Raw genomic sequence first — 19,926 nt, 5'->3', positions numbered from 1 at the left:
CAGAATGAAGGACCAGGGAATTCGAGAACCGACATAAAAGCTGCTGTAAAAACAAAGCCCTTTATAGTCCCTTTCTATTCTCTGAAGCTGCAAGGATTTGTATTTTAATGCCTCACTGGATGGCACAATAGCTGAGATTTTATCCAGGGCTTTAGCAAAAAAAAAAAAAAAAAAAAAAAAAAAAAAAAACCCAAAAAAACCCAAACCCAAAAACCAATAGAACAAATAGCAAATAAATAAAGCCACTAATGAGTCTAAAAAATAATTACAGTAGATTACGTGAAATAAATAAAGTTACAGCAGCATCAATGGCGATATTTCACTAGCATAAAAGTCTGAATACCCCAGTGATCCCTGCTTCAGTCCTTCTTCATGTTGTTACCTCAATCACTCTGGAACAAGCAACAGTGCCTAATTTGGCCTGAAAATTTTCAGCCATATAGTAATGGAGAAGGTGAAAAGAAATGTCCTTTATTTTCAAACTGAAAAACTTGCAATGGGTAGAGAGACCTCCAAAATACCATCTCTACTTTTCATGCTGACAGTATAAGATATTCTAAACCTGCATTTGATTGGTTTATTCAAATATGCAACTGGTATACTCAGATCCTGTATTCTGAGATCTTACACTCTGAATTCTCAAAATCTCTATTTAAACACACTTTTTTTCCCCCAACTGCATTTTCAATTAAAAGTTCAAATTTCAATATGCATCTATCACAGAAGAAAAGGAAACTCAAATACAAGTGTAATATAAGTAAATTTCTGCCCAGAGAAAAACCTACTGTTTTATCAATTGCCATCAAACTACTACTTTCCTTTCACTGCTGGATCTTCAATATTTCTCTTAGACTCTTATTTTTCCACACAAATTTCTTCCAAATCCTCTCCAAATCTTCAACTGTTTCATTTCAAAATTTTAAAAAATTCATAGTTTTCCTTTTTGTTGGATGTTATCTAGACATGACTCAAAACAGAACAAACAAATGCAAAATTTGAAGTTACAATAAAATATAAAACATTTCATATACAAAATAGTAAGTTATTCATTCTCATATTGCTCTTGCTATAATGTCTTTGAGACTGTCACAAAACTGCTGTAAGGCCCAAAGAAAGCAGAATTTGCTACAAAATTTAATCAGGCTTTCTGCACAGTGTGGATTACAGTATGCTTGAGAAATACAAAAAATCCACACTACCCTGCAATTTACTGTTTCATGAAGAAAGATGTTTTAATTTTCAGATGCATAAGCAAAGGAGCAAAATTACATTTCTCCAAGAAACATTCACCTTAAATTTCTTAATTGCCATCTTAGATCTTCCTTGCTCTGAACAGTAAGTGCTCCATAATTTTTTCCCTGTTGTAATACAGTAGAAGTTATGAAAGGAAAAAAAATACTTCAGCCATCCTGTTGAAGACAAATTTTTAAATAATCAGTACATATCCTTTACTTACATTCATATCCAATGGTTTGCAATGAGACACAATTGAATGACAAAAAATATAGTCACTGCTTGTTCAAACTGGTATTTTGTATTGCTAGAGAAGAAATTGCTCGCTCTGAGCTACAATTCAAGAGGAAGAGGAGCCAAATCCTCAAGTCATAGCTGAACCATCAAATCCTGACAAATGGCATTAGCATTTAACAGAAAGAGTTTGCATTAGCAGACTGTCACCAACTCTTAATATTTCTCCAATCACCATTTACCATTACTAAATCTTTAACCAACAAATGCATAATTGTTTATGCTTTAAGGGTCCTGCCAAGCTCTTAATGGAGTTTCATGGATCAGCAATTTTCCACATGTCTTATTTCGGGAATCAATGGACTGGAGGCCATAACACCTGTTCACCTTGCAGAAGCTGAGCTAGGATTTATATTTACAGTCTATCCACCAAGTCCTGAGATCAACACTGCCTAATGTCCTGCCATTGCTTCCACACATCCTTCACTTTATCAATGTAAAGGTTGTTTGCTTGCTTCTTTTGCCTTTTCTAACTAAACAAAATGTTTTTGAAGACTGGTAATAGAGTTCATGTTTCCCTTTCCTGCAACACACACACAGTTTTAGCAGAGCCTCTGTGCTAAGTAGCTAAACATTAACAACATTCTGTTCAAAACAGAGTTAATATTGTTATGGAATTACAAACTGCAGCATTGCACAATATTTGAAACAAGTCTTGTCTTAACAAAATAACATCAAAAATTGTGCCTAAAGGTTCACTGAAGTCACAAATTAGCCCACAAAATTTTTATTAATGAGCATAATGTACAAAATAACTTCATTTGACTCTAAAATCCTAGACTGAGATTTAAATGGCTGGCTGGTAGAGAACCCATTCTTTTATTTATAAAGCAACTTCAAATGAAAGAGAAATTATAAGGCATGCAATAGCACAGCAAAATCCAGCTGTGGTTAAATTACATGCTGGCATTCTTGTTCTAACTCCACTCAGGAGCCATGGCTAGCACAGAGAGAAGAGCACTGGCTTTAGTACAGGCTGGTGTTTAAATACCTCCTCTAAGTCCTAGACTCTCATTGCTAACATGGGCTTGAACCTGAGCTCCTGCTTCTTCATTCCCAGAAAGCATTTTAGCTGATTCCCTTTCCCAAAGAAATCCCTTTAGAAATCCCAACACTCTCTAGGGCTACAACATTTAAAATTACATTTCTCCTGAACACAGGAAAGTGAAGCCAAATGTGTCTAAACAGGGTTAGCTGTCTGCATAATAGATCATTAAAACTTTTTGGGCTGTAGGATCTCCTAATGTGGGATAATTACTTCACAAGGGAGGAAGTGCCTTTCTGGTTAGTGCTCTTCTGGTCAATAAAGCAGCAAAGCTTAACAAAGGTTGATGCACCTTTAGAGACAGAAATTAATATAAATATGAATGCTAGAGTCCCTTCTCGAACCACCAGAAAAATAGCAGGAAGTGCATGAGCTACCACAGTAAATGGATCAGATGACCCAAATATAAATACTGAAAGGCCTATGGAACTAATAGGAAGACCTATGCTAATAAGCCTATGGAATATGCAGCTAGAAAAGATATTTCTTTCATAAATTCATTCAGTCTCCCACCCAGGAAAATCTAAGTGAAGGGATCTTGTCAGTGCCTGAATCAGCTTGTTCAACTCCTACTGCCACAACAGTTTTTAACTCCAGGAGATGCTTCGTGAGGTTTATGTACAGAAATAAAACAGAAATACAGTTGGTTTCACTGGTATGACAGTAGCACAACACTGGCATTAACTTAGGCCTTCAAGTGGTAAGAACATGGTAATTCTCTATTAATGTTCATTTAGATAAGACATCAGGGGAAAATTCTTTATTGACACAGGTTGCCCAGAGAAGCCATGGACATGCCATTCCTGAAAGTGTTCAAGGCCGGGTTGGATGGGGCTTGGAGCATTGTCTAGTGGCATTGGGGCTGGAATGGGATGATCTTTAAGGTCCCTCATTGCATAAACCATTCTATAACTCCAGTTGGGTCATAAGGGGTGCAGGACCAGAGGCCAAAGGCTTAACCATTGATTACTGGAGGGAAGGCCCAAGATTGCTGATTACTCAAATGGTTCAGAGACATTTTCAGGTCTTGGAAACACTGGCTGGTAGGATTTTTTAAAATTATAACATTTAAATTGTTAATAAATTCTACTCCCTGTGTATTCACAATACAATGCAGTTTTAAAAATGTATCACTAGAAAGATACTAAAATACATAAGAAATAGCAAATTATCTCACAGTTATTACTGCTTTATAAAGAGGAATAAAAATTATGAGGCTGTGCTAATTTTATGCTTCGTTCTGCAGATGAATGAAGATTTTCTGTCTTAAAAACATTTGCATTCCTCTTCTTTAAAGCAATTTTCAATTTTGCTGGATACAGCACAATTGCATCTACTCTTTCAGCTGCAATGGGTTGTTGAAATTGAGCTATTGCCCAGCACCTGCTCTTAGTCAGACAGCTGAAATCAGAGGTTAGGGGAAAAAATAAAGATTTTTTGTCATTGTAATGCAAGTCTCCTTTTAGCTTTGCTGCAGTCAGTGTTCAATTATGTTCTGTAACAACCTCCATTACTAGAGCCAGTGTTTTTCTGTTCTCTCTGCATATATTAACTTCCTTGGTCACACGTGAGAGCCTTCTTAGCAAGGCAGAGTCTTAAGAGACATTTGCCCATAGACTTCATGAGTTTCTATCATTTTTGGGCTGTTGAGAATCCTGGTGTTCAAACGCATCTTCATTTTGAATGCTCGAAAGGTAACTGATACAATAGAACTAAAATTATCTCCCAGTGAAGGTCTGATAGGTCAAAATTAACCTGAAATTCCATCTGGTCTGTTGAATACAAAGCATTGAACAAGTAACAATGAAAGGCTCCCACGTAATTTTTATCCTATTTTTACAAGCTCTGAATCCTTCTCCCTCAGAATATTTACCAGTTCACTGCATGGCCCAGAAGTTTAAAGCTTCATCAGATGCAGGAATCAAGACCCAGCATCTGTCGGAAGAAAGCCTACAAAGATTTTGACCAGCAAGGCTCAGCCACAAATGGGAAGGAAGTAGCTGGTGTGAGCAGCTACTGGCAGGGCAGGAGCAGGAGCTTTGCTTCTGAAGCAGGAAGTAAATGGACAGAAAGCTCTGAGACAGAGGTCAGAGGGTGAACATTGAAATTCAGGGTCTCAGGAAAAGGAAATCTAGAGCAGGAAGTACTGGCATAATTAGAGTGAGGATTTGAAAAGCCTGGAGCGGAAGATATTTTATTATAATAAATTCACCTTGAAAAGAAAGGACATCATTAAGGTGAAAAAGTTGGTGCCCAAAAATTTAGCCTGTTATAAAAGGAATGAGAATAGAAAACAGAGTGTTGTAAACTTTTGAAAATTTAATTAGGAGTCTCAAATATTTCTCTTCTCCTTCCTCCATTAAACCTCCAAGTCCTGGAGTCACATGGTTGAATCTTAGTTTTCAGCAAAAGGAAAAAAATTCTAGCTGTCATGCCTGCAGAGAAAGCCTTGAACATTCAAAGCCTAAAAAAAAAATAGGATATAAACCCAAACATTAACTTATAGTTTTTAATAAATCTCATTATTTGAATGCAATCTGTCTTGCAGTTCTTAACATAAGATATAGCATTAGTGAAAGCCTAGCATCTGCCTTCTAAGCAGACAGCAGCTAAAGATCCAAAAAAAGAACCCCAGCTGCTATCATAGTCATCATCAGCACATAATGACTGGCATGCTGGAATTGTGGGTAGCTCATTTAAAGCTGTCACATATTCATGCACTCTCTGTTTGACAGATTAACCCCTTCCCTGGGATGCAGGAGCACGCTTGGTGCTCCCTCCCCAGCACCCAATCCCGCTGTGCAGGAGAGCACAGAGATGGCTCCAGTAGCAGCTCTCACGGCTGGGAAGGCTCAGGCCACACAGCAAGCCCTCAGTCTGTCACAGACGCTGCCTCGTGGAGAAACCCAGACAACTTTCTGTGTGATGTTCCAGCTCCCCGATCAACAGCCCACTGTCTGCTGCTTTGGGGAGTAGTATTAAAAATTAAATAAAGATTTCAGGGCCTCTTCCCGGCACTTTTTCAAGCTTCCATGTGCACGAACAAGAAAATAAAGATTCAAGCTGGAATTTTTCCAGACATATGCAGAATAATTACTCTCTGGAAATTCTCTTTATCTTCATCCTTGTGGATTTGAATGCGTCCTTGAGAAATCTTTCCCTCCTTTCATATTCATCAGAAGAGAGAACATAACAGTTACAATCAGCATCCTCCAACCAAGTTGTAGAGGTACCTACCCTACATTTAGTAATTTACCACTTTCCATTGATGCCACAACTGCCATCCATTTCTAACTTCCACTCTCCCAACGGAGTAGATCAGAAACAAATGGCAGATATGCCAGATCAGTCAGAGGGGCTGTTGTAGCTGCCAACAAATCCTTTGGCTGATTCAACCATTTTGTAATCATCTTACATTTCAGTGCACTGACTCTCAGCCAAAAAGCCTTCAGATCTGTGCCTGAGCCCCCACCACAAAAGAGCAAAATCTGAAGACCTGAACTATAATGGTGTTATCAACAGAGCTAGAGAAAGCATCCAAATTCTCACTTCTGTGCTAATAGCCCCACTCTGAAGAGAAATAAAAGCTGGGTTTAGGGGAAGCCAAATGAAGTAGCCCTCAAAATAGATGGAGTATCTATTTATTCCACCGCTTGGGGGAAGTGTAAAGAATGGAAATCTACAATAAAATTTACACATCCTTTCTTGCAGCTTTCACAACTCTCCAGACATACCAGTAAACATTCATAGTCAATCCTATAAGAATCTATGCAGATTTAAAAAGCTGCATGAACTCTGAATATTCATTCACAAGATACTTCTGAAGACATTTTGTTACACTGTTCCCTTTTAGTAACATAAGATTTTAAAAAGAACTGATGAAATACTTTGTATTTGAGAGATTTCTTACAGAAAGACCTACTAATTCGCTTTCCTCAACATTAATGCCCTCCTGAGAAGCACTGCTTACTCCAAAGAAAGCTACAGTTCTTCCTCATTAGCTTTTATCAGGAAGCAGGTTCAAGTTACAGATTGTAACCTGCTCAGTTCTGAACACATCCAGAATGTTTCCATCGATGGATGAACAACTGTGAAAACAAATCCTAGTAATATTAGTGAATTCTGCCTCAGAAAAAAATCACTTTTTAACAGGTATCCTCGGTGAAGAAAATAATGAAGTGACCTATGCAGTGCCTGACAGAACCGGGAACACCAACCACACCTCAGTCTAAAAGACCACATGACCTCTGTTTGTTTAATCCCCATTGTAGAGCCTTACGTAGTGTCTGAAATTCCCTGCCACTCCTGCTGGAGATGCAGTTCCACCACTGCTGCCTTCTGCAGCCGGATGAAATGCGAGCCACGCACGGCACACAGACACACGTGCAGTTTGACTGCTGCTTTATGACCACTACCTAAGCGAATGTGACTTCAAATTTCAGGGATTTGTGGCTGGCAAGGAAACTTTGCCTGTTCACATGAAAGAAGGGCCACTTCCCATTCAAAATAATCTTGTTTCATTTGAGGGAAAAATTAAATGTGTGAATGTTCTATTCCTCCTTAGCTAATAAATACAGGATTGAACCTAATAAAACACATCTCTAGGATAAGGGCATCACCCTCTGTTGTTGGGGTTTTTCTTTTGTTTGAATCCACAGGGTTCCTCTTCTCCTCTTTCTCACATACTCAAGATGAGAGAAGCTTCAGCGAGCACAGCTACCAGCATTCCAATTTATTCAGCAGCAACCCCTGTGGACTGCTAACAGCAGACTGTGATTCTGTTTGGATTACAAGGTGCAGATAAGTAATTCCATCCTTAATCTATCACTGTCAATGCTGCTAGGGGAACAACTTATACCTGTGAGAAGTCAGGCAGAGGAAAAGATAGATTGGGTACAAAAAAAAATATTGTGGGGTAAAAGGACAGCAGAAATAGAGAGGATACAAATCCATTAAGAGTTCTGTGCACACATGCATGCAGAGGCAGGAAATGAGGGAATGGGATGAAGGAACAGGGTGCTAATATGAAAGCAGCAAACAGGAAGGAGATATTCAGATTCCAAGCAAAAATTTTCAGTAGCAATGAAAATCTCACTTCCAACATAATCTATGCCTTCCTTTGCAGCGATCCCAGTGTAAAATGCTGGGGATGTTTGTGACCTCAGTGAATGCTGATGGATCCCACCACACTGCAGCCACGATCAGTAAACCTCAAGTACATCATAATGGAGCCTCAAAGCCTTCGCTTGGAGACCTGTCAGTAAACTGGGGCAATATTACAAATAGACAACAAAGGATAATGCAAAGATTGCAAAAATGGAACGATGCAGAGACAAGTGAATTTCTCAGAGGATGGAGTGGAAGGCAGAAAAGATGAAAGAGGAGGCAAGCTATTTAGACATAAGTGATGGAGAACATCAACAGCCCACATCTGTTTTATGTGGTGGAAGATTTGGGGATGGAAAACAGGGAAAGTAATAATGAGACCCGGGATTAATTTTTCTTTTCTCTTTTAAAGGAAAAGTAGTGACTCCATCACTATATTTTACTTCAAGTCATCATCTACAATTGAAGTCTGACCACTCAGGCTAGTGAAGTCCCCTTCATGTTTTTATCACATAGATAAAAATGTTCTACCCAATGGTATTTTATGTGCATATAGAAGACTCCTTTGATTCAGCTATAGGTTCTCATTGATTTTATGTTATTTGCTTGCCTGGCTAGACATGTCACAGGCAATTTATCCCAGGAAAGGTGAAAGAGCTGCCTTCTAAGCAGTCACATTAAAATAAAATGTTGACATTAAAATATAACTTGGAAAACTTTATTTTTGACCCTTGGAATGTCCAGTGTTATAACCCAAATACAGATGCATTATTGATTATTCTGTTCTTCCCAACCTTACTCACTGCTTCCCGCAGTAAGCACATTCTGTGTTCCAGAATAAACAACCCCAAGTGCAGCCAAGCAAAGTTAATCCATACCCTAAAAAAGGTATGGATTGCTATTAATGGTATGTTTTTTGGTGGCACAGATCTTTCAAAGAAGCTGCAAGGAGGGGAAAACCCAGGAAATTTTATGGTCCTCTTTTCCAACTCCTACCCAAATCCACTCACTTGGACTGCTTAAGGAAGACAGAAAATCAGTTCAAAGAATAAAATAAGGCACAGAAATAGTTTAATAGTAGCCAAGGGAGAGCTTTGTAGAAATATTTTTAAAATATAAAAAAACAAAGAAATTAACCCACTGCAGAGTGAAAGGATACAAAAATTAACAAGGGGGGGGAGAGGGGGCAGGGGCGCGAAGGAGACAGCAGCTAAGAAATCAGCAAGCAAGAGAACTTTCTCCGTGAGTACATCAACACTGCCAAACACAAGGAAAAGTGTGCACTGAAGCAAAGGAGAGCGGATCAGCTGCTGCCCGGCCAGGGAAGGAGCGCAGCTCCGCTCCCACAGGGCGACAGCGGCCTCACAAGCGGCCTGTTCCCGCCGCGCTGACCCGGCTTCGTGGCGGACTTTGAAGCCGCCGCAGCAAAGCTCGGGTCCAGGGCAGCTCCGCTCCTGCCCGAGCCCTGAGGGAAGCATGACCCGAATGCCGGGCCCGGGCAGCTCCGCTCCTGCCCGAGCCCTGAAGGAAGCGTGACCCGAATGCCGGGCCCGGCGCGAGGGACGCGCAGGCCGCGGCAGGGCCACGCTCCCGCCGTGCGCATGCGCAGCAAGGCACACGGAGCCGGGGCCCTTCCGCACGGAACGTCGCGTTCCGCGGGCTCACAGGCAGGAAGTGGAGGCTTCTCCCCCCGCTCGCCTCTTCCCGCCTAGGGGCTGCCGCAGCTCCTTGCCCGTAACTTTTATCATTTTCTGTCGTACCCCCAGAGGGTCATTTCAGCCCCGTGGTGAAGGCCCCTGTGTTCTACCCAATAACAAGCCGGCTTTCGATGACGTCCTTAGTTGCCAGGCAGAATTCCCCTTTGCGTCTCCCGTACGGGCGCGACGCCACCGGGAAGGGCGGTGCGCCTGTTTTGATTGACAGCACGACTAGTGGGCGGGGAGAAACGAGAAAACCAATGATAACTGTGGGTGACCTTGATGAACAGGGCCCACAGCCAATGGGGACGGGCGGGCGGTCACTCGGTTGCCAGGGCCTCGCGGTTGCCAAGGCCTTGGCTCACCGCGGTGGCGGTCCCGCCGCCGCCGTCCGGGCGCGGGCCGGCGCGATGGTGAAGCTCGCTGCCAAGTGCCTGCTGGCAGGTGAGTCCGGCCCGCCCGCTCCCATCCGCCCCGCTGCCCACACGGGACTAGAGCGGGCGCCGCGGGGTCGGGAGAGGCCGGCAGCGCAGGGGGCCCGGCTTCCCACAGCCCCTCGTGCCGGGGCCGCCCCGCCGGAGAAGAGGTGGGGAGAGAGGCGGTGGGAGAGAAGGGAGACCTCGGCTGCCTGGGGACGGGAGCAGCGGAGGTCGTGTGTGTTATTAGCACTCGGAACCCGCCCTCGCCTAGCACGTGGAGTCGAGCAGTGCCCAGGGAGGGTGTGAGGTGCAGTTGGATCGGATGAAATGCGAGGACAGGATCTGAAAAAGAGGAAAAAAACCAAACCCAAACCAAAAAGAGTATTTCGGCAGTGTGGAAAGGTGGGCACAGAGACTGGAGAAAGCGTGAAGGGAGCAGGCTAGGCAGCTGAGTCCTGCCTCGTTTGTGAGCCTTGCTTTGGGCTGATGTGAAAAGTTCATGTTAGAAATTAGGATGATTCTGAGAGTATGATAGAAAGGTAAAGCCTAGATAAAGAGTAGAAGGATGAGCACTTCACAGTGGCATCCTTTCCCCAAAACAATTTAGAGGCTAACCTGAGAAAAAAAATGAGGTGAAGACACCACTTAATTTAGTCAGGATAGATTATGGAGGTGTTGAAAGTGAGTACAGCTGGCTGTTAGAACTTTGTGAAAAATCTTTTCATTTTTTCCCCTCCTTCTACATTGAAGCTCTGTGCAGCCTCAGCCAAAAGCACAAATCCATAAAACCTTTGTGTGCAGTCAGCTCCCAGGTTTAACTCTTTGTTCCAAATTATTTCATCCGGAATAAAATGTTTGCCTTTTTTAACCTCAGAAGCAGCTGGCCATCAACTCACACAAAGCCAGATGTGGTCTTTGGCAAAGGCAAAAGAATTGATCTCCCTTGTGGCTCTACTGCTGTGAACAGCACGAATATCTTACCTATCTTCTACATTTGAAACATAGGCATCATTTCCAATTTGGAAGTTTCCTGCTCCCAGTATACTGGCTTTGCTGAAGTCTATCCAGTTTTGTTGTTTAGTGTTACCAAAGGCCAATTCCACAACCATTTTAAAATCACATAGGTTTTCTTTAGATGACCTGTTTATGTCCTTAATCCTTATTGGGTCTGGAGTGGCCTTTTCAATTCTGTTCCCAGCACAAAGAACAGGAATGTCCTATCCCATATGTCATTCTTCTATGCGCCACAATAATATCCATGTATTATTAAAAGTAATAAATTAGTGAAGCAGACCAGGAAAAATAGATTTTCTGTTGCAGAAAAAGCCACTAAAGTGAAAGGGACCAAAGACATGAGTAACCACAACAACCTAAAGGGAACAAGAACATGCAATTACATAAATAGGAGCAAACCCATCAGAAATGGCACTGGGAACTCTTGTGGACCTAAGGAAATGGTTATGAAGAGCCAGTGACACAGAAGTGGGAGCTACACCAAGGTCAAAAAGAACAGGGGAAAAGGGCTTTTATTAGCAAAACAGACTATTGAATTGACAATAGAAGATGATTCCTGTGTTAGCTCAAGGGTCATTTACAGGCATAAAGTAAAAAGATCTGTTGTCTGAGCTTACTATGGAGACACTACACAAAGGTTTTCATTGTAGAGAAACAGCTGGCAGTAGCAGGCATTTTTGAAAGACTCTACAGATTCTGGCAGAATAACAGAAATATGGATAGAATATATACTGTGAGATGCCCTACTGGCACACCAGACTAAACTGAAAAGGGCAAGGAAATTTACTTTGAGGAAGTGTACTGGTGTGATGGGCTTAAGAGGATGGCAAAGAATAAAGAGGGAAAGAACGCCTGGGGCTGTCAAGTGAAAGAAAGGCAATGCATTAGTTAAGAATTTGTGCTGGCTGATGCCTGCACAGTTTGGAGCAATGTGTGCCTCTCTATCTCATTTTACAAAGACAGATCTAATTGTCTATTGAAATACAGAATAGCTTCCACTCAGAACAGAGTGTTGTCTTCCGCACAGGCTTGAACTGATCAGAGAACAAACAAGCTGACTTACCAGATTTTCCTGTCTAAATATTATGAGCCCAACTCAGCTCAAAGTAAGCAAGCATGCTAAAAATGTTTAAACAAGAACTACATTTGGTTAATGCATCCAGGGGTAATTGTCACTATCCAAAACACCCTTCCTCCTCTGTAATAGTGAGCAGAGGGCTTAATCAATTTCCTTCAAAACACCATTAGGAAGCTGTAATGGAGTCAAAAATATGCCCCTTTCTTGGTTTATTTATTAACAACTTAATGTAAAATACTTCCTTTCTGGCTTTATTTATTAACAACATAATGTGAAAGACTTGTATTCCAGGCTTGGCTGTTATGAGTGTGCCTTTGAGGGTAAAGCTTGAAGCACTGAGGTTTTTAATTACTGGTTCTTGTCCTTTTAACTATCCAGGCTAACGAGACATTATGTGGAGAAATGATAAGCTCTTTGGAAGCATTAAGTCTTTGTTTAGGAAGGGTTATGATTTATCATCTTTTTCATGTAGTGATATGGGCATATGTGAGTTCTGCATAGCCTGAGGAAATGGCCTGAAGTTGTGTCAGAGGAGGTTTAGGTTGGATGTTAGAAAAAGGTTCTTCACCCAGAGGGTGATTGGGCTCTGTAACATCTCCCCAGGGAAGGAGTCACAGCACTAAGCCTGACAGAGTTGAAAAAGCATTTGGGCAATATTCTTGAGAGTCACATGGTGTGACTCTTGAGGATGGTCCTGTGCAGGGCCAAGAGTTGGACCCAGTGATCCTTGTGGGTCCCTTCCAACTCAGCATAATCTGTTCTGTGATCCTGTGATTGCTTTGGATCTCAGAGTTTTGTAAGAGCAAGCCAAAGCAGGCAGCTGTCAGGTTTGCCTGGAGTGTTGTGCAAGCCATATCAGAAAGCCTTGGCTCTAGAAGAGCAAAAACCAAAGCCCCTTGCTTTTCCTTCCATACAGGGATGAATCAGCAGGCTCTTCTCTCCAGCCATGTGCTTTCTCTCTGACGTTTGCTTCTGTTATGCCCAGGATGCCACTAATGAGCCACCAGCAGCATTGAGTCAGCAAGAGTTGCTCTCTTAGCAGGGTCAGCAAGAAGAGTTCATTGAGAAATGTTACTAGCTTAAGCAGCTTTGTCTCAGTATATAACAAGGATTTGAGTCTGGGGAGATGGGTAACCTAAGGACAAGAAATAGCCTCCTAGGAAGCCCAGTCCCTTTTCACATTGTAGTTTTCTCTACATGATAACATATCTGGGAAATTTTAATTCCTAGGTAAGGGCTGTGGAGTAGGCATGAATTTTAGAACAAACAGCAGTTCCACCTTAATGTGGCAGTCATTTGTTGTTGTGCATAGATCAGAAATCAGATGTCAGCCACCAGTATGCATAATGGCAATATTCATTTCCTTGTGTGGGTATTACCTTTGAGATGGTTTTGTGCTTCATGTGACAGTTAAATTACCTGTATTCAGAGTCAGAGCACCTGGGCTCTGTATGAATGATACAACATTCATAGTATCAGAACTGAGGAAAAATTCTCTAGTATGAAACAAAACAACAAGATTCTCTAGTATGAAACAAAAATATTTTATGTTTTTGGTTTTGCAGGAGATCCAGCTGTGGGTAAGAGTGCTTTAGCCCAGATGTTTCGCAGTGATGGGGCTCATTTTCAGAAGAACTACACACTGGTAAGCATACAACAGGCTTAGACTGCTGTCTAAATTTTTTCTAAGATGAGTGGGAAAACTGAGAGGCCTAGAACAAAATAAATATTATTTTAAGTTGAGGCATTCAAGGTGGGATCTTAGAGGGTTTTCTTTCTTGCACCCTAGATTCTGAAGAGAAAGAGCTTAACATTCTGTAAGTCTGCATTATGTAGGTGCTGGTGTTGAAACTTAAGGCAGAATAATTTAGTTAATCTTGTAATTTTCCTATTGAACCAATGTTTTCACAAGGTTTTGTGGTGTTAGAGAGCTTCCCCCTTTAGGGACTACTCTATGAAAAAGCACTGCTGAAGGAGAAAGCTTTTAATTCCAACTATTAAATGTGGATGTGGACAGTGCGCTTATCACTGTGCAAACACCAAGATGTGCCGCATAGCCCCAAGATAATTATAATCTACAGAAACTGTTCCCAGATGAAGAGGATACAGTTTGCAGTCTTTCAGTGTAAGAATCAATGGTGATGACTAATCAGAAGCAGGATAAAAATAAAAGTAAATATAAGTAAAGTAAAAAAAGGAAAATATGAATGTGGAGGAAAAAAACCCCTAAAATATGTTTATTCATTGAAATAAAGATGGAAACCAGAATTTAAGGATAGAAATAGAACAAACAAATGAGCTACAAAGCAGAATGAGATAAAAGGTGGGAGAAGCACAAATAATCTCAGTCCCATATGTTAGCTCATCACATGGTTAGTGCAGAACGTTCTAAGGCGTGCGTTAGAGCAGCAGTGTGAGAATAAGCGTAGACCTGCAGACTTCAGCTAATACTCTGAGCTGTAAATAAGCAAATCTCTTTGGTTCTCCTCCTTTTTCTCCCAGCTGAGCAAATCTATGAGCCTTTGACATATTGGTGAGATTAGGTTACCAGAGCTAGGAGGAGTATTGCTGAGTATCCAGCGGTCTGTGTTTGATGAAATTGTAATGATTCACAAGAATTGCCTCAATCCAATGCACGGTTGGTATGCAGTTGGACAGGCTCTTAAAAACTCTCCTGATCCTCATTTTCCTGATTCTTCTTGACAGACAGCGGGCATAGAATTGTTGGTGAAGGCTGTATCAGTTCCAGAGACAAATGATAGTGTGGTGAGTTTTTCTGTGACACAAATTTGGTCAGAAAGAGACATCCAGAGCTCAAGCCCCACACGAGTCTCATTCTGGTAGAAGATCACTATGCATGTTCATAGGGCAATTAAGTTGCATTAAGGAAATGAGGCTGATCATGTGTAATTGCTGATGCTCCAGGGTTAGTTTGGTCTTAAAAGTGTAATTTTTATATACTTGTATCCAACACAAAATTTTAAACCAAAGTTATTGCCAGCTTTGTTGAGATTCTGTTCTGTCCTTTAGGGCACTCAGGTTTAGTTCATGATTCTTGGAACTACAAAAGCCGAAGCTTATCTGTTATTTTTCCTTAATGCCCTATACTCCCACGAATGGAATGTATATGATTTTGTATAAATAGTAGAAGTTACTGTCCCACTTAACATATTCTGTTTCCAGTAGGGATAGAAACTAGACTTGGGGCCTTGGAAGTAACTCTTTTACTGCTTATACTTGAAAAATGGCTATTTATTTTCTCATACTATCTGGAGTTTTCTCAGTGCGGGGAATTTGTCCCTTAGGGACATGACACTGCTGTCCTGAATAAAATGTTGGAGTTACAAGTTGCAGTATTTACTTCCAAAACCTTTCCCTACACTGCATTTTTCTTGGCAAGAGCCTTCTTTCTGTTTCCGCTTTCAGGAATTCTTCATTTTTGACTCTGCAGGAAAAGATCTATTTTCTGAAATGCTGGAGAAACTGGTAAGTCTTATGTAACAGTCCTCTTCTTCCAAAGAAGTGCTTTTGCTTTGAAGATCTGAGCTCCCCAGTCTGGCAGATGTAGCAAACTTTGTCTTTAGTGTAAATGGGAGCAATTACCTCAGTTGCCAACGCATCCTGTTCTACCTCTCTAAAACTTGCATAAGTACTAGAAGAAATACTTTCCAGAGAAAGGAAAGCAGAGAGGCAGTTTTCTTACAAAAGAAATAGGAAACTTTAATGGAGAATTTCTGTGTACTGTTGTTTAAAGTTATTTTTATTTCTTAGAAAAACATCTGTTTTGCTGTGACTTCAACAGTGGGAGGTTTTTTTTGTGTTACAGTGATGTGTTTAGTCCAACAGGATTCATTCTTGTCCTTGAGCATAATCCTGCCCTTGGGTTTTTTCCTTCACATATTTGTGACCTTCCCTATACAGTTCTCTACTGTGTTATCTCATTTTGAGAAGCAGAACCAGTTAATTGATGTAAGCTTTCATAAGATGGCTAAGTCAACCTAATGGTTCATTGTCTACAAAAGCGATTCCACTTTTACACTTGCACTAGATCTGGTTTGCAAGGGTCTTCCCTAGAAGCTGGCTCAGCTTCTCAAACTGGAAGAAAACCTTTCTACTTTTTTCCTAGGATTAATTTTGTGCTGATTCAGCATGAAAAATCAGCTTCCCCAGGGATCAGATGAGTGCCAGAGCTGATACAAGGGGCAGGGCTGCACAGACAGGACTGGGGAGGAAAGCAAAACCACCTCTCCCAATGTCAGTGATTTAGTTGGGTCAATTGAAATGTGAAACCTCAGCCAGGGCATAGGATTCCTGGGTGTTAGGCTTTTTATTTTCATCTTAGCAGCTGTGTTTGCTACGTTTACATCATGGCTGTTGACCACATCAGTTTCATTAGAGATGACAGTGTTCCTTTCTTGCTGTGCAGTGGGAGCAACCCAACGTCCTGTGCCTTGTGTATGATGTCACTAGTGAGCAATCCTTCAACAACTGTAACAAATGGTTGGAGAAGCTGAGGGCTCAAGCAGTTGGGATGTACATCCCAGGTGAGAATGTGTGATTCTTGTTATCTACTCCCCTCTTGTATGATAGCCATTGTTTCTGCTGAGCTGTGGAATAGAGCATTTATTTTAAGTTGGGGCAGACATGGCTTCCTCCAACTCCTTTGCTTTTATCAAGAAACAGATAAGGCTTGAATATGTTTCCTTTTTGGAATCTTTTTTAGGTAGTTATAGACTATTTGCCACGCCTACAACTTCTTCAGTTACTTCTACAAATATTCCAGTATTTATGGCTTACAAGTCAGCATTGATGAGCTGGGGTTTTTTTCTTTACTTCCATGTCTTTTTTTCTGTAGGTGTCTTAGTGGGAAATAAAACAGACCTAGCTGATCGTCGAGTTGTGGAGCAGGAACAAGCACAGGAGTGGGCTGAGAAACATGGCCTGGAATACTGTGAGATGTCAGTGGTGAGTATCTGCTCCTTTCACCATCTGTGCAAGGGGGTGTTGGTAAAGTTATCTTCTCTTTCAGGCAGAGAAAGATAACTGGGGACTCTCTTCACCTTGTTTGTCATCTAACTCACTTTTAATCCTTCTTTGGTGAAATAGAGCAGAAATAGTCAAATGCTTATTCCATCTGCAATTGACAATTTTCTTATTTCTTTACAGAAGGAAATGAAAAATTTTGAGGCCCCTTTCCATATCCTGGCAAAGTTATTCCACCAACTGTACAAAGAGAAAGTGGAAACTTTTCACTCACTAGCCTGACTGGTATGATTTATTTATCCTCTAAGCTTCTTCTAGTACTGAGAGTCCCACTGGACTGAATACAGAGAGAAGAAAAAATATGAGCTATTTGCTACTTCATGGTCATCCTCTGGTAATTCAAAATAAACTAGAAATAGGCAAGTAGAAAGACACTCTTTAAAGCTGCTACCTCAGCATTCCTTTCATGTCCTCTAACTTGGTTCTCTGCTCATTGAAAGTCTGCTAGGTTGGAGGAGGCGGAGAGTAAAAGGGGAGGACAGAATGGAAATTGCCAGCTCTTTACTTTAATATCTTTTTGTCTGAACAGACTTCCTGCTGCTACAAGCAGGGATTTAGAGGTTTGGAAAAGGAGAGAGGAAGCTGACAGGATGTTTTTCGACTTAAGCCAGCCTTGATGCATATACTGCAGGGCAGGACCGATTTGGCCCTACCCCTTGAAAAGTATTTTCAGGAGGAGGCTTATTGCCTTAAAATCAACCCCTAGAGACTGAGATGTGTGGAGGCAGAGATGGATTTCGGTGTGTTTCCAGGAGCACGCAGAGTTGGAGGCCAGTTTTAGCAGTGTTGCCTTTATCAGTTGTAGGATTGATATGCTGGTGACTAATGCATGTTTCTAATTTCCAGAATCTGTTTCTTTCCTTCGGCGTGGCTCGCTGTCCCTGCCTGGTGGGAGCTGTGTCGCGTCCAACCGCTGTCACTTGGTGACGCAGTGCCCTCTGCTGGTCCCAGGTCACAGGAGTTCTCCAGAGGCTGCCACCTCCCTTGAAGTGAGCAGGAAGGGCTTCCTGCAGGCACATCCAAACTGGCTTAGCTGCAAAATGGAGTGAAATTGCAAGAATACCTTTTCTATTCTAAAGATGAATCTAAAACTTACAAAAAATTACCTTTTCTTCTTCATGTCTTTATCATCTTACATATTGTTGTGTCATTTTTGTCAGCTGAATTTGGCAATACTGTTCTGATTAGGTTCAGCTCTCAATCTCAAAATCAGAGTCCTCTTATTAAAGTCTCTCTGCTTGTCATTGAATTTCAGATAAAAGACCACGGTTCTGATGTTGCTAGTGGAAACAGAACTAAGGAAATGAAAGACAGCCTGGCTAAGTTACTCTGACTCAGCTGTGTCTGGCTAGAAGTTTCATATTAGAAAGGGTAAAAGCCTAGAGAGAGTTGCTCTATTGTGTGGAGTACTGATGTTCCACGTGTAGAGTCTTTGCTAATGCAGTATGCAAAAGCATCTGTGGTAAGGCACTGCCTTGAACTGAGCCTAACACCAAGAGTTTCAAAAATTTAACCATTATCTTCCCGATTATGGTAGACTCCCTTGGGCAAGGGAAGCTGAGTTTTGTAAAGACTGAGCACTGAGTGATTTTTCAGGCAGCCTTTTCAGGAATCTGTGTTTCAAGACTTCTATATGTGTGGTTTATAATCATTTTTATACCCAGTGCTAGGAAAAGTACATTAAATTGAACGTAAGAAATATGGCTGCAGATGTTGTAGCAGACTTTATGAAGCACTTCAATAATCTGGAGAAGCAGTGGCCTCATTTCACTGGCAACAGTGTGTTGATGCTGAGAACTCACTAGGGAGCATGAATACCAGTTAAAGAGGATGAGTAGCAGCTCAATCTATAAGAAGTAAAAACAAGAGGTTCTTTTGCTAAAAGCCAACTCAAAAATGACAGAACAAGCTGGGAAAGCTCCTGCTTTCTCCAAAGAAGGAAGGAGTCCTCTATGGACTTAGGGTAACTAGAAGACTCACTCTTTTTCAACCAGATTAGCATTACTGGCATTTGTATCTAGCACGGGTTTTCTTGTTAATCCTGGGTGTTTTCTGTTGATATACATAGGCCTTATAGACTCTTCCTTGCAGGTGCTGGTATCTGCACCTTTTATTCTTACTCTGACTAGTAAGAATAAAAGCTATTTTGGATGCTGTGCTGATCCAGTTAAAGAACTAAAGAAGGTTTGTTTTTATTTGGTATTTCATTTCCCTCTGGTTCTATTGACAATGTGATCACAAAACAAGACTCGTATTTTTTCATATTGAAAATAACATACCAGCTGTGTATGTCACCTGTGACGTGGTGTGTCTAGGGGGAAGAATGCCTTGGGAATAGGTAATAAAATGAATTCTGTGCAATCTTTAACCAGGGAGTCTGTCTCTCTGCACCTGAAGGACCTCCCATAACTTCAAATAAACACTCTAAATGTACCTATAAGATGAAGATTGGTGAATGCTGTTTTATAAAATAAATGCAAAGGCTGGAGGAGCTCATTAAGGGAATGCTTGCAGTGGTGATTTGTGATTTATAGGGAAGCTGCTTTTGAGAAGTTAGTGAAGAAAAATGCAGCCCATGCAGGGAAAGATGTATTGCCTGAGAGAGGAAATGTATGATCTAATTAGCTAACGGTAGGGATTCACCCACTGCCCCTTTCCCTCTTCCACAGGCCACAACCACAATTAGAAAAGAAGTCATGTCTAAAGCATGTTGTCCAACTTGCTTTTTACAGGACTGTTTCAAGCACTAGTGTGGACACAGTTTAATGTCCTTCAAAATAGTGTGTTTGACAATAACAATCTCAACCCTTTCAAATCTATTTTAACAGCATAATATATTGTCCTTCCTGGCTAATGTGCTGTATAATACCATCCCGATGCAAGTAGTGGTTGTTGCTATTTTCCTGGCTTAATTGTGACCTTGGTTGTAGAGGCTAGGAGTGAAGAGGGGGTAGAAAGCATGGAAGCCAAACATGGGAAGATTGTGGGAAATAGTTT

General features: G+C 41.3%; 1 protein-coding gene across 2 annotated transcripts; it reads left to right on the top strand.

Annotated features, from left to right (window-relative positions):
* Positions 1-9,690: 9,690 nt before the first annotated feature.
* IFT27 (intraflagellar transport 27) lies at positions 9,691-19,434 on the top strand. 2 transcript variants are annotated; one of them, XM_071422782.1, is made up of 8 exons: positions 9,691-9,819; positions 13,452-13,531; positions 14,593-14,652; positions 15,313-15,372; positions 16,313-16,430; positions 16,742-16,851; positions 17,053-17,154; positions 17,776-19,434. In XM_071422782.1, the coding sequence occupies exons 1-7, from the start codon at positions 9,786-9,788 to the stop codon at positions 17,149-17,151; spliced, it is 561 nt and encodes a 186-aa protein (XP_071278883.1). In that variant the 5' UTR covers positions 9,691-9,785; the 3' UTR covers positions 17,152-17,154; positions 17,776-19,434. The 2 variants fall into 2 exon arrangements, with proteins under 2 accessions (XP_071278883.1, XP_071278884.1); XM_071422783.1 differs by lacking the exon at positions 14,593-14,652.
* Positions 19,435-19,926: the final 492 nt, after the last annotated feature.

Source organism: Agelaius tricolor, unplaced genomic scaffold (assembly GCF_023055355.1).
Source record: "Agelaius tricolor isolate 1412-34295 unplaced genomic scaffold, bAgeTri1.0.p SCAF_3, whole genome shotgun sequence".
In the NCBI taxonomy this organism is placed as follows: domain Eukaryota; kingdom Metazoa; phylum Chordata; class Aves; order Passeriformes; family Icteridae; genus Agelaius; species Agelaius tricolor.
The sequence above is the reverse complement of the archived record's forward strand: the minus strand, read 5'-3'. Positions and strand labels throughout refer to the sequence as shown.

What these genes read in the sequence shown, in the direction of transcription:
- IFT27 (XM_071422782.1), top strand. Translation starts at nt 9,786, where the DNA reads ATGGTGAAGCTCGCTGCCAAGTGCCTGCTGGCAG. An exon ending in TGCCAAGTGCCTGCTGGCAG is followed by an intron (nt 9,820 to 13,451) that starts GTGAGTCCGGCC and finishes TTGGTTTTGCAG; the next exon opens with GAGATCCAGCTGTGGGTAAG. An exon ending in CAGAGACAAATGATAGTGTG is followed by an intron (nt 14,653 to 15,312) that starts GTGAGTTTTTCT and finishes TTCCGCTTTCAG; the next exon opens with GAATTCTTCATTTTTGACTC.